This window comes from Tamandua tetradactyla, chromosome 24 (assembly GCF_023851605.1).
Source record: "Tamandua tetradactyla isolate mTamTet1 chromosome 24, mTamTet1.pri, whole genome shotgun sequence".
Lineage (NCBI taxonomy): Eukaryota > Metazoa > Chordata > Mammalia > Pilosa > Myrmecophagidae > Tamandua > Tamandua tetradactyla.
The window spans coordinates 12,868,808-12,883,890 of NC_135350.1; the positions used below are offsets into that span (position 1 = coordinate 12,868,808).

Below are 15,083 nucleotides of genomic sequence, written 5' to 3' on the forward strand. Positions count from 1 at the left end.
ATTTCTTTGGGGCTATCAGGAAAACAAAAATCTATCTATATTGACTATTGAAGATAACACAGTTATCAAAGCACTATGGTCCTAGCTTTGGTTTCTAATGAGTTATCTAGTGATTCTCCTCATTTCCCTTATTTGAAAATCTGGGCGGCACTGCTGGAAGATAGATACAAAAGCACACCTATATGTTTGTCTCCAGGATGCTAAGTGATTATATGTGGAGATGTCTGTGGAAGCAGCATCTGCATGTTTCCTCTACTTTTTGAGAGGAAATATACTGAGTATTGATATATTTCATTCTTCTTGACCTTCCTCTTAATTCCAGTTTTTCACTGAGTCTGCTCCACTTGATGTGGTCTATTTGGGGCTCTTTGTTGCCATAATGGATTGACTGGCAGGTGAGAAGGGGGCTTCTCAACCCCCATAGTAATGGGCTGTGCTCTACTGGAGAGTGGATGAAAGCCTTGCTCCATTTCCTGGAAACCAGAGCCTTTATCCCTGGATGATGGAATCCAACAGCCTTGTTCCATGCCCATTCCATACATCTGGGGTTCCTTCCTCCATGATTTTGATTGTGATGACCCTACACAAAAGAGTAAAGAAATTTCAGTATTCACATGACTTGCAATGCCTAGGAGGGGAGACCCTAATAGTAGTGGTTGGAGAATAGATCTGAAACATGAGACACAAAATAAACCCATTCTCTAACCATTCTAGACCTAATTTTTTTTTTTAATTAAAAAGTTTGGTGGGTTGAGATGATTCAAAAGACTATGCAACCTGTCATTACTCTTTAGCTTCCTAGCTCCCCATCTGGACCATGACTTGAGAAAAGAAGTCACATTTTTCCCAGACATCTGTTCTCACCCCCTGGAATGGTGCTCTGTATCTAACCGCACCAAGTGATGCCTGCTGAGGTCGACGAAGATGGTTCTGTGGAACCACCATTATTATACTCCATGTTTTAATGAGTTTTCCAGGAGCAGAGAATGAATTGTCTCCACGCTACCACCTGTTCCCATCCCCTATGTTCACTTTTACCACCCGACTAAAGGTAGATATTTATGAGACAGTCTGACATGATTGAGGGCATGATCACTGATATTGGGGTTGAATATGTAAGTGAGCCATAAAGAATAGGTCAAAATGTTTGCAATAGAGAAAGCAAAAATGTGAGATATTCTAATTTATTCCTGAGTACTCAACTAACTATAATGAATACTTGTTTTTTTCTGAATTTAACCACATTCTCATCAAGTCATTATGCCACTAATTGGCTTGAAAAATTATATGTACCACTGAAGTAGATTACCTATGTAGAAAAATTATGTGCCTTTAATTCCTCAAGGAAAAGTAGTATATAGCTATAAGATTTTCAATATTTTATATTACTTTCTACCATTGCTCTCAATAGCAACAAAACTCCAGGCAACTTTCAAAAATTCAAATGTTTTCATTATTTAGTCAACAACGGCAGCAATGTATATCATTTATTGTAGTCTTAATATTTGATTCTTAAGGGTAGCTTTGCATCAAGGACTTTCCTCAAAATAGGCAATAAAGATCTGCCGAATTCAGTATTTTGGCTTACATGGCAACATATGCTTGGGGGGGGGGGCGAGGGGACTCTGAATGAGTCTTCTAAAACAAGAAGCCTATGCTTTCTCCACCAAGAAATCTGAGAAGGAGGATATGATAATAAGAATATTTATGAAAGGTAAATATCAGAAAATATAAGTGGAGCTAAGGCCTTTTTCTTTAGCAGGGGAACTATTTTTGTTGGCTCAATGTTTCTCTGAGCCTCTCTAAAGGTTTATGGTACAAAATCACATTTCACAGTGTCCTCCACATTGTGAAGGAGAAATGTGATATCTGACATCCATGTCCAAGGAAGATTATTTTAATACAATTCTTGGTAAAAGTATTGTGTCAAAGAGCCTCTGACTCCATCTCTACCCAAAGTAGATTGGGTTCCAGAACAGTCTGAGAACGTGGGTTGATTTTATGACTCCTCCCCCAGTGACAGTTGGATATTATAGTCAGCCAGATATCTGGCTGAGATCTAGACCCTAATATTACTTGAATACTTCCAAATCCCCAGGATACCCCAGGATCAACTTAAATTCACAGGAACCCTTCTACTAGAATATGAAATACATTTTCTTGGAGTTATTTCCAATTTCACTGGAACTATACCCACAACTTCTGATGTAGAGCCCAAACCCCAAGAGTGACCTCAGAACCCAACCTAATTCAAAACAAGGAGTCATTCATTGTGTGCTGCTCAAGTTGATCTTGCTGACTGCTATGCAATGAGAGTTGGGGTCAACCTGCTGATCACACATAAGACAGGAATCCAGTCAAATTTATTTCTCTAAAGCTCTATGTCATTCCAATACGACTCAGTTGTTCATTTGGTGTATAAAATTTAACTCATCATTTCTGTGATTAGATGATAGTTTTCACAGGAAAAGATTCAGGACCCAGGTCAGGATAATCATTCACCAGGATCTAGGCAAGAAAACTGACCAACATCTGCTGCTTGGCCATCTCTGAGGGCCCCAGGTTCACTGCCATCCCTGATGGCTTCATGTTCCTTTATAACCACAAACTGCAGTGAACAAAAGGGAGAGAGAGGGTATTGTTATAATTCGCAAATTATCTCTGCATACATTAAATCAAATCTATGGCTTCATCATATTCGTACTATGGGAGGTGAAAGAAAATGGCCTGTCAAATTTATCTCTCTGGCCACTGAAAGATTCAGTCTCATATATATATGTGTGTGTGTGTGTCTGTGTGTATGTGTCTCTGTGCTGCAACTTTCTAAATATATACAACTGTATATATTTGGTTAACAAAATTCACCTAAACGTGTTACCAAGATCTGAGTAATTTGGGGTCATTAATGAATACTAATAGTGTAACTACTATTTTGCAAAGGGTCCTTAAAAATGTTTTAAATGTAAAAAAGAGTCTTCATGGCTGAACAGTTTAGGAACCAGTATTCTAAAAGGCAGGCCCAGAAAATAACAAAATTTATTTAATTTAAAATAACAAAATTTAGTCAACAAAATGATTGCTTTTCTCATTAGCTGTATTGTCCAAAATTGATTGGGCACCTACATAGGCTGACTGGAATTCCCTGGCTCTCATTCACGCTAAATAAATTAGGCCTAAAAATAGAACAGTGATAAAAGAGTAGAAAAGCAGGACCCCATGTTCCAGGATATAGGACACAGTTTGGTGGAGTCCACTTCTGTCAATCAGGAACCCTGAAGAGGGTTTGGCCCCAAGGGTTTGGCTGATTTGACTCCATAAATTCAGAAATGGGGCCCCCACCAGTCGGAGTCCACAGCCCAAAAATACCACCTATCATGAGGAAAAAGGATTAGAAAGTAAGTATCTCCTTGGCATGTTTCTCTTTGAGGAAATTGTAGGAAGGAAGAGTAGAGAGCTCCTTAGGGAAAAGGGAGATGACTTTAGGTAATGGAAGGGTGAATACCCTGAATATGTGTTCTTATTTTATTTTCCACAAAACTAATTACCCTTCATCTCTTCCTCATTATTGGTCTCCCTGTAGCAATTTATTGCAAAGTTAATACAGGACCTGCTCTTTCAGGGCACCTGCCCATTCTTACTCAGGTCAGAAACCAGCCCTCTGCATTATAAATGTTCCAACCTTGTGTCTCTGCCGAAAGTACATAGATTCCAGAATTCTGTGCTGAGATGGGGAAGGCAGCTGATAGAACCAGATTTGTTTCCGCTGCTTCTTTTCCTAGTTTGGGTGCCTAGCTCTTTCCCACTTCCACTGATATCTGCAGCAGCAGTTGGTGTCTACAACAGTTATGCCTGCTGGGGAGCACTGAGCTCGGCAGCCCCAGGCCTGCTAACACAGCTCTGAACCAGCAAGCTGCTTATGACAGCAGCAAATGTTTTTGATTTTTTTTTTAATGAGATGCATACAGATTGTGTTATTCTTTCTCTCCTGTAATTTAAATACCAGTGTGGTTACAATGAATTAAACTTGCTACCCCAAACCTGAATGAAACACCATGTTAGACTGACAAGTGCAACTGGAGTAATTTATAAATCCACCCAGAATCACACACTTAAGATATCTGTGGAATCAGAAGGGATCTTACTGATCATCTAATCCAAACCCCTCGTTGTACTGAAGAGGAAAAAGAGGTCTGCAGAGATTAAGTGACTTGCCAAAGATTAAACTGCCAATTAATGAAAATATAAGGCTAGAACTCTCACATGTCCTGTTTTATTTCAGCACTGGAACTTCACCAAAAAATATAAGTACTGAATGCTTATAATAGGCAGGGACAGATAGATCTCTTGTTAGTCAAAAGCTCAGCCACAGGAAAGCTATTCTCTTGGGGTGTGGGATTAAGTGGGATTTGGGGTGGTGGGAGAAATGATGAGGGAAGGACCCTAAGTATTGCCTTTGGGCTCCCTAACCGCTCTCTAATAGCCCTTCCCTATTTACCCACAGGATTCAATCCCCCATAGGCCTGCCATTTATTCCCGTCTTTCCACAATATACACAACAAATAACATCAGCAGCATACACTGAACAAGCCAATTTCTTTCTGACAGATTTCTGGAAATAGAAATTCCAAGTTTCAAGAGAGTTTAACTTGTCCCAAATCTGCCCTCTAGTGTCCCAAAATGATTTACTGAAGCAGTTGACTTGAATTACTACTGGAGTCTTGAACATCCCACCTATTGTGTTTTTTGGAAAATAGGTGGATTCCCAAATAAAATGCAGAATACCCAGCTAAATTTGAATTTAAACATGAATGTTCAGTGTTAAGTATGAAGTTGACTGGCATCCTGTATTTTTATTTGCTAAATCTATCAACTATCTTGAGGTTTAGAGATTATGTATGGAAAAGAAGAAATATTAAGAAAATTAGGAACATAATCTTAAAGGTTTTTAAGAAGTCATCTAAAGGAGACTACAAAAAATTGGGAAAGACATTTTATATGATACATTTAAAAAAAGATTCCATAAATTTCTTGTGCCATTAAATTATGCCATTATTTTAGCCCATTTGACCACCTTAATTTAGAACACTGCTCCCTCTTCCCCAACCCACAACCTCCCCAGTGGATGTGGTATTGGTTAACATTCACACAAGCCAGAAGTTATAAGAGATTCTGGTCTCTCCGAACTCAGTGAAGAATGGGGAAAACTGAACTGAGATTCACATCAAGCCAACTCCATGCTTCATCTGCTTTGGTCCCATTACCCAAGGTTGGGGGCAAGAAGACATCCCGGCCTCACTGTCAGCAGGCCTGCTATCATTTGCATCACTGCTCGACTCCTCATATGGATTCTTTGGATTTTTCAATAGCTTCTGAGACCTGTGATAAAGGCAAATTTTGTGACAATCTCAACAAAACAAAACAAAACAAAAACAACTCAGCCCACTCAATGATGTTTGGAGGCAACTATTTTCGCTGTTGAAATTTAGGTACTTAAAATGTGGGAGAGAAGAGATATTAAGAAAAGTAAGTGTACAACGTTGAGTTTTTAAGGTGGTCTCTTCTGCAGAACTCAAAATAGTTTTCAGAAGATGTTTCACTCTTTCCAAGGTTCTATGAAGCCAGGAGAGGTCATGAAACTGCTACCTATTAAGCTACTTTTCCACTGAAATAGCACCCCCTACCCCTTATTGGTTTGCAGAAGTTTCAATTTCCTTTGTTTAAGTTCCCACCTCTCCATGTTTATTCCAAAAAAGAAGCTTGCTTCACCACAAGTAAAAACTTACTGTTTTCTCTTCCATTGTATCACCTGCTAGAGCTGGTTTAAACCAGCTCTAGCCATCTAAGGAGCTCTAGCCACTAGGACATGCAGTCAGGAGAAGCCCTGACCTAAAGTCACCTTTACCTAATTATGACAGTAAAAGTCGCACACACTGATCATGCTAAGCCGCCATTTTTTAATGTGCAACACATGAAGTAGGGTGATTGGAACTATACATGCTTTGCTTTATCTGTCCCTTAACCCACATCATCTCACCCTACCCTTAGCCTCTCCCTTAAGCCCACCTTCCCCAAATGGTATAAAACTCCCAGGCCCTTTCTGCTTGGGAAGACTGATCTGAGGTTTGTGTCCTGTCTCCTTGCCAAGCTACTCACAATAAACTCTTCTTATTTCGAAACCCTGGTGTCGCAGCATTGACTTCTGTGTGCATCAGGCAATGAGCCCACTTTGAGCAGTAACAATTTGGTGACCCATATGGGATGGTAGTCTTAGAGACCCCTGCCTGACACTACATGGCCCCTGCAGGATGGAGATTTCCAGCTGCCAACCCTGTGTGGCCACTTAGACCAGTTTAGTCTAGAGACTCAATGATCGGGTCTTTTTCCAATTCCTACCAGCATTGTCATCCCTATGGCACAGCTTCATTTTGAGAGGAGAAACAGTTTCAGATACAGACATCTTCTGGGTGATTAATTTTGTTGTACTGCCCACTTTTTTTGCAAAACCTGTTCATCTGTTCTGGTTTTTTGGTTATTGCTGTTAAAATTGTGGGTTGAAGTCCCACTTTAGTCCAGTCTGGTTACCGGGTATAGGTTCCAGGCTTATAGGATGAGTCACTGAAGCACTCACATTCTGGTTCCAAAGTTCTGAATCTGGTTTTACAACTCCTTCTGGTATGGAGTCTTTGTCTACCAAGTCTAAGTCTAACTGCATTTAGTTCTGGATACACTTTGTCTCAGCACAATGAAAAGTATAACTACGGAAAATGTCAACAGCATAAATGGCTGCAGCTCCTTCAATGTGCTTTAGATAACTATGTTTAGTTATAAACCAATGAAAAAGAAAAAGATGGTATTTTTCTGAACATGCATGGCCTGGCCTCAATAGAAACTGGGGTTTGGAGAAAATTGGCCAGAAAATGGGACCCTTAGTTATAACACTATATTAACTAAAACTATTTGGTAAGCAGGAAGAGAAATGGGATGAAATTCTATATGTTCAACCCTTCATGGCCTTATGCCAAAATAAACATTTGGGGAAAAAAGATATAATATCATGATTCAAAAGAGAAAAATCAGGAAAAGTGAAATTGGGAAACAGAGAAATATCTGTCCTGAGCAAAACGGGTCCTGACAGATTCTGGCTCCAATGAGGACCGGTCCCCATTGTATACAGAGCTTCCCTTGGCTCCCCCACCTCCTTATGCCAGGGAGGAAGACAGCACTCTTCCCCGGAGAGCAAGTTCTTATACAGACTCCCTTTCACTATCTGGTCAGGAAGGAAAGGTCTCCCCACCTCATACTTGTCAGGGCACTCAATTTAATGGGGGGTGGGGGGAATTATCCAATCCTGGGCAAGGCAATTCTCACTTAGACAAGTTCCAGCTGGACTAGGTGACCAAGGAAACCTCAGGGGATTTATTTATGTACATTCTTCTTTCTCTACTTCTGAGCTGTATAATTGGAAAAACAACATGCCTTTGTATAGGGGTGGCCCTGAGAAAATGGAGAATCTCTTTACTTCTATTTTTGCTACTCTTAATTCTACAATGGCAGATATTCCAGCCCTCTGAGACACCCTCCTCTTATGGTGAAGAACATAGAATGGTTCTCGAAAAAGACCGGCAGGAAGCCAATAGGTTGTATGACCACTAACCTGACATCCCAGTGTGTGTACCAGGAGCTCAGGCCATTCCTATGAGTCTTGTTGGACCCAAAAGAGCAGAGGGACTGAGCTAAACTAGATCACTATAAAAGTACATAACAGGAATACAAAAATCCAAAGTCAAAAAGCCTGAAGGAAGTCAGGAAGTCCAACAGGGACCAAAAGAAATCCCTTCGGTTTTTCTTCAGTGGAGCTTTGAGGTATATAGACAATACACTGACCTGGATCCTGACCATCCAGACAATATGAGATTAATTAATATGATTTTTATTAGACAAAATGTTCCAAACATATGGAAGAAACTGCAGAAATTAGAAGAAGGATTAGGGATGCTAACGTCTCAATTAGTTCAGATCACTTTTAAGGTCTTTAATAATTGAGACTAACTTCAGAAAAAGCAGATGAAACACCAAGCCATCTTGCTGGGAGCAGACATTGGCCAAAGTTTAACTGGACAGAGACATATTGGACCAGCCAAAAAAGAACAACAAAGGGTAACATCCCTAGGGCACCCACCAACCAACCCAAGGTATACCTGTCCCGTCAGGCCACAACAATGTACTTATCGCAGGGAAGAGAGCCACTGGAGAACAGAATACTTGCGCCACCACCAGAGAAGGGAGACCCAGACACATCACAAATTCATCTACCAAATATGTCAGCTTGCAGGGGATGAGAGTAACCAGGAAAAATGGAGCCAAGGGGCACCTTTTAACTTTAGTAGCCACATCACCATTTTCCACCAGGAGCCCTGGCTTGTCTGTATAAGTGAGAAAGAAATTTATAGACTTTTAAATTGATACTGGAACCACCTACTCTGTTTTGAACCCAGAACAGGGAAGTCTTTCACCAAGTACTGTAGTGGTTATTGGGATGTCTGGAGTCTCAAACAATAAATCTTTTCTGCAACCCCTTGAATGCCAAATAGGAAATAGCCATTTGAAACAGTTTTCTTTATATGTCCTATGTCCTTTCCACTACTCAGACAAGATTCATTAATTAAATTAAATGCTCAAGTAATCATTACAGCAGAAAAATTGGACATTGAAGTTCTCCCTAACAAGACTTGCAACCTTTAGTCTGCTCTGCTACACCTAGGAGAAGGAGTTCGTTCTCAGATTCCTGAAGCCATCTTTTGAAGGTAAAGCCAGAGGTGTGGGCTGATAGGATGCCTGGAAGAGCCAGAACGACTGAACTGATTCAGGTAAAGACCCATCCTGACATGAAAACTCCTAACCTTAAACAATAATCCTTAAAGAAAGAAGCCCAAGAAGGCATAGAATCATCAATAGACTCTTTTCCTCACTCAATCCAAAGTAGCAATGGAAATGCCTTTATTGCCAGAATAACCCAAGAAGTGTCAGATGCCTTAAACATTTATTAGAAGCTACATGCACCTTAGTGACCACTGTGCTCAGGCAAAACTGAAAAGATGAACCGTACTCTAAAGAAAACTACAGCCAAAATTTGTCCAGAAACCACCCTGACTTGGGACAAGGTTCTTCCAGTTGTCTTGCTTAGGATAAGAGTAGCCTCCAGGAAGGTCCCGCAAAATAGGCCATGCCCTTGATTTTGAATCTTGCCCTTATGAAACTTATTTCTGTAGTGGAGAAGGTAAGAATACCTATAATGAGACCTAAGTGTGGCTTCCAGAAAACCTCTTTTGTTGCTCAGATGTGACCTCTCTCTCTCTAATCCCAACTCTGCAAGAAAAATCATTACCTTCCACCCTAATTGGGACATGACATTCAGGAATGAAAACCTCCCTAACAACACGGGGCATCACTCCCTGGGATGAGTTTGGCCCTCATACAGTGGGATCAACAATGCCTTCCTGACCAAAAGATAGAGAAAAAGTGTAATGAAATAAGGCATTAGTGGCTAAGAGAGATCAAATAGGGTCAAGAGGCTATTCTGGAGGCTACTCTTAGACAAACTTCAGTTATATAGTGCTAATTTCCATGGTTTGCTAGTCCCCAACCAACATCACTCCCGTTAACTCTAAAAACACCCAAGCCTTGAACTGAGACCCTGTAAAAGTTTCATGGACTAATTTTGCTGTCCCAGGACCTATAATTCCTGGAGGGTTCCTGGGTCAGACAAATCCTGAAATCCAGAGGAACCAGCCTCTCCAAGATTATCAATTAATCTTATCCCCCTATTCTTTAGTGTCAACACCCCTTCTCAACATGAAAAAGTCAGAATGTGCATTATCTAAAGATTGGGAGAAGGATGAAAGGAGAAGAAGGTTATATAACAGAGAAAATAGGGTTTAACAAATGAATATGACTGCTAAATCGATATATTAATAGTCCTTCTAGCCTCCAGTGTTTTGGAGTAGCTAGAAGGAAGAATCTGAGATAGTGGAATGGTAGCCCATGACAAAATTAGGGATCTGTTCTATAACTACTTGTTGAAGTATGCATTGAAAATCATTGCTTTTTCTTTTTTTGCTTTGTATATATGTTATATTTTACAAAAAAAAAAAAGTTAAAAAAAGAGTAGCCACCAGAAGCAGGCTCATTTTGAGCCCCTGTGAAATGCCCAAACACAACAGAGAATTAAAAAGTACAGGAAGATCCAGGCAGAAATGGCCCAATCAAACAATGAAATCAAAACACTGGTGGGGACACAGAATATGGAACAACTACTCAAGGATATTTATAAGGAAATAAATGCTATCAGGAAGACACTAGGAGAACATAAAGAAGAATTTGAAAGATTAAATAGAAAAATGGAAGATCTCACAGGTTAAAGATACAGTAGACCAAATTAGAAATATACTAGAGACATACCATAGCAGATTTGAAGAAACAGAAGGAAGAATAACTGAGCTAAAGAGAACAGAGAGTACAAAAGAACAAATGGCAAGAAAGATGGGAAAAATGGAATTAGATCTTAGGGAAATAATGGACAATGAAAGGTGCACATATATAAGAATCTTGGTGTCCGAGAAGGAGAAGAGAAGAGGTAGTCGAAGATAAAATTAGGGAAAGCTTCCAATCCTTATAAAAGACTTAAGTATGCAAATCAAAGAGGACCAACAAACCCCAAATAGAATAAATATGAACAGACCTACTCTAAGACACATTCTAATCAAACTGTCAAATGTTGAAGAGAAGCAGAAAGTCCTAAAAGCAGCATGAGAAAAGCAATCCACTATATACAAGGAAAAACACATAAGATTGAGTTCAGACTACTCAACTGGCATTATAGAGGCAAAAAGGCAGTGAATTGATATATTTAAGATCCTGAAAGAGAAAGGCTACCAGACAAGAATGATTTATCCAGCCAAGTCATCCTCCAAAATTGAGGAAGAGAGTAAAATCTTCAAAGACAAACACTACAAGAAATACTAAAGAGAATCCTGTCAACTGAAAAAACAAAAAGACTAGAGTGGGAGGTCTGGAGAAATTTAAAGGATAAAAACAGAGAGAAGGAAAATAATATATAGATCTAATGAATAAAAACTAAAGGATAAGATGGTAGACTCAAGAACCACTTTTATAGTAATAACTTTGAATGTTAACAGATGAAATTTACTAATTAAAAGATACAGATTGGCAGAATGGATTTAAAAATATAATCCATCTATATGCTGTTTACAAGAAATATCTTAGAGCCAGGGACATAATTAGATTGAAAATGAAAGGATGGAAAAAGATGTTCCATACAAGCTGTAAACAAAAGAAAGTAGGGGTAGCTACACTAATATCAGACAAAGTAGACTTTAAATGCAAAGACATCATAAAAGACAAAGAAGGATACTATATATTAATAAAAGGGACTATTCATCAAGAGGAAATAACAGTCATAAATGTTTATGATCTCAATCAAGGAGCTCCAAAGTACATGAGGCAAACATTGGCAAAACTTAAGGAAACTACAGCTATTTCCAACAATAGTGAGAGACATCAATACACCACTCTTCTCTACAGATAGAACAACTAAACAGAGGATCAGCAAGAAAATAGAGAATCTAAACATTGCAATCAATGAATTAGACATAATTACATCCTAAAACATCAGGATATACATTCTTCTCTAGGTACATGAAACATTCTCTAGTTTCATGTACCTAGACTATATGCTGGAACACAATATCCATCTTTATAAATTTAATAAGATCGAAATTATCCAAAGCACTTTCTCTGACCACAATGGAATGAAGCTGAAAATTAATAATCACCAAAGAACCAGAGCTTTTACAAATAAATAGAAATTAATCAATATACTCTTAAATAATCAGTGGGTCAAAGAAAAAATTGCTAGAGAAATTGGTAAATATCTAGAGATGAATGAAAATGAAAATACAACATATCAGAATTTAGGTGATACAGCAAAGGCAGTGTGGGAGGGATATTTATTGCCCTATATGCTTATATTAAAAAAAACAAGAATGAGCAAAAATAGGGGACTTAGCTGCTCACCTGGAGAAATTAGAGAAAGAACAGCAAACTAACCCTAAAGCAAGTAAAAGAAGAGAAATAACAAAGATTACAGCAGAAATAAACTGGAGAACAAACAAAAGTTGGTTCTTTGAGAAAATCAATAATATCAATGGAGACCTTTAGGTAGGCTGACAGAGAGAAAAAGAGAGAGGGTAAAATAAAGAAAATAAAAAATGAGAGGGAGGTCATTACCATGGATCCTGAAAAAATGTTTAAATCATAAGAGAATCCTATGAATGACTTAAAGCCAAAAACTAGATAACTTAGATGAAATGAACAAATTCCTAGAAACACATGAATTACCTATACTGACTTGAGAAGAAATAGAAGATCTCAACAACTTAATTACAAAAAAGGACATTCAATCAGTCATCAAAAATCTTCCCACAAAGAAAAACCCATCGCTAGATGACTTCACAGGGGAATTTTATCAAACATTCCAAAAAGAACTAAAACCAATCCTGCTGAAGCTCTTCTAAAACACTGAGGAAAAAGGAATGCTAACTAACTCATTTTATGAAGGTAACATCACTCTACTACCAAAACTGGATAAAGACACTATAAGAATGGAAAACTATAGTCCAATATCCCTAATAGAAATAGATGCAGAAATTCTCAACAAAACACTAACAAATTAAATCCAATGGCACATTAAAAGAATTATACACCGTGACCAAGTGGGGTTTATACCAGGCATGCAAGGGTGGTTCCACACAAGAAAATCAATCAACATAATACAGCACATTAACAACTTGAAAGGGAAAAATCACATAATAATATTGATTGATGCTGAAAAAGCATTTGACAAAATTCAGTTTCCTTTCCTGATAAATACTCAGTATCATAAAAGGCATATATATATGAAAAACCCATGGCCAGCATCATACTTAATGCTGAGAGATTGAAAGCTTACCCCCTAAGATTGGAAATGAGACAAGGATGACCATTGTCACCACTTCTATCAACATTGTACTGGAAGTCCTAGATGGAGTGATTAAACAGGAGAAAGAAATAAAAAGCATACACTTAGGAAAGAAATAAAAGGGATACACTTAGGATCATGTTATCATTTGCAGATGACATGATCCTATACTTGGAAAACCCTGAGACTGCTATTAGCTAAAGATGTCCTAAAAAAGAAAAGGGAAGTGGGAGGACTAATACTTCCTGACTTTAAAGCTTACTATAAAGCCACAGTGGTAAAAAACAGTGTGGTACTGGTGCAAAGATAGAAGTATTGATCAATGGAATCTAACTGAGAGTGCGGAAATATACCACCAAATCTATGGACAACTGATCTTCGATAATGCCTCCAAATCCAATGAACTGGGACAGAGTAGTCTTTTCAATAAATGAGTATGGGAGAACTGGATATCAATAGCAAAAAGAATGAAAGAGGACCCTACCTTACATTCTATACAAAAATTAATTCAAAATGGATCAAAGACAAATAAAAGAGCAGTACTGTAAAACTCCTAGAAGAAAATATAGGGAAACATCTTTAAGATCTAGTAATAGGAGATAGCTTCTTAAATCTTATGTCTAATGCACAAGCAGCAAACATCTTTAAGATCTAGTAATAGGAGATAGCTTCTTAAATCTTATGTCTAATGCACAAGCAGCAAAAGAAAAAATAAATAAATGGGTACTCCATAAAATCAAAAGCTTCTGTACTTCAAAGGACTTTGTCAAAAAGGTAAAGAGGGAGTCAACTGAATTGGAGGAAATATTTGGAAACCATATAATCAGGTAAAGACTTGATATCCTGTGTATATAAAGAAAGTATACAACTCAACAACAAAAGAACAAATGATCCAATTAGGCAGAGGATATGAATAGACACTTCTGTAAGAGCAAATGCAAGAGGCTAAAAAGCATATGAAGAGATACTCATTTTCATTAGCTATAAAGGAAATGCAAATCAAGACAACAATGAGAGATCACCTTACACTTAAAAGAATGGCTGCTATTAAACAAAGAGAAAACTACAAATGTTGGAGAGGATGTGGAGAAACTGGAACACATTCACTGCTGGTAGGAATGCATAATGGTGCAGTCATGTGAAAAACAGCTTGGCGATTCCTCAGAAAATTAAATATTGATTTGCCCTAATGAACCAGCAATACCAATACTCAATATATAACCAGAAAAGCTAAAAGCAATGAGACAAACAGAGATTTGTACACCAATTATTCACAATTGCCAAAAGATGGCACAATCCAAGTGCCCATCAACAGATAAGTGGATAACAAAATGTGGAATATACATACAATGGAGTATCATACAGCAGTAAAATGAAGGGAGGTCCTGAAGCATATGACAATATGGATGAACCTTGAGGACATAATGCTAAGTGAAATAAATAAGACACAATAGGACAGATACTGTATGATTTCACTATTATGACTCTGGTAAAAGTAATCTCAGAGGTTACACTGTAGAATACAGCAGAACTAGAAGCATACAGAAGTGCGAGATGGGGGAAGGCTACCCAATGAGGTTGAACTTAAATGCAAGGGAATGGATAGAAGTGATGGCAACTAGTTAGTGGGGTTATAAGTAAGTGCCCTATGAAGGTGAATATGATTTAACAGGGATGTATAGTGCCATGTATCCCACTGATTAAATCTACAATTACAAATAAGTTTTCATATGAACTATTTCAAAGCTTTGATATTGGACAAAGAGTCAATAGTAGAGAGGTATAGGGAGAAAACAAAACTGGATGCTATGGCCAACAGCTAACAGGAAGACATCAACAGTACCAAACTACTTGCAGGGGCAAATAACTCGGAGGTTGGGGAGGGACAAAAGATAAGAGGCAGTTTTTATTTGATATTTGGTGAGTCTGTGTTTATCGGTTCTTTGTCTCTATGAAACAATGAAAATCATCAAAAATTGAGAGTGCTGCTGATTGTACAACCAAGTGAGGATACTGTAAGGCATGGTTTGTTTATTTTGGCCATTAT

General features: G+C 38.2%; 1 protein-coding gene across 3 annotated transcripts in view; it reads right to left on the minus strand.

Annotated features, from left to right (window-relative positions):
* Positions 1–215: 215 nt before the first annotated feature.
* The window catches only part of EGF (epidermal growth factor), a 141,863-nt gene continuing 126,995 nt past the window's right edge, over positions 216–15,083 (minus strand). For all 3 annotated transcript variants that reach the window (XM_077142552.1, XM_077142551.1, XM_077142553.1), the window contains 3 exons: positions 5,262–5,376; positions 2,527–2,608; positions 216–580 (listed from right to left, as the gene is read on the minus strand). In XM_077142552.1, the coding sequence (XP_076998667.1) occupies positions 327–580; positions 2,527–2,608; positions 5,262–5,376 (451 nt within the window). In that variant the 3' untranslated portion in view covers positions 216–326. The remainder of the gene's footprint in view (positions 581–2,526; positions 2,609–5,261; positions 5,377–15,083) is intronic.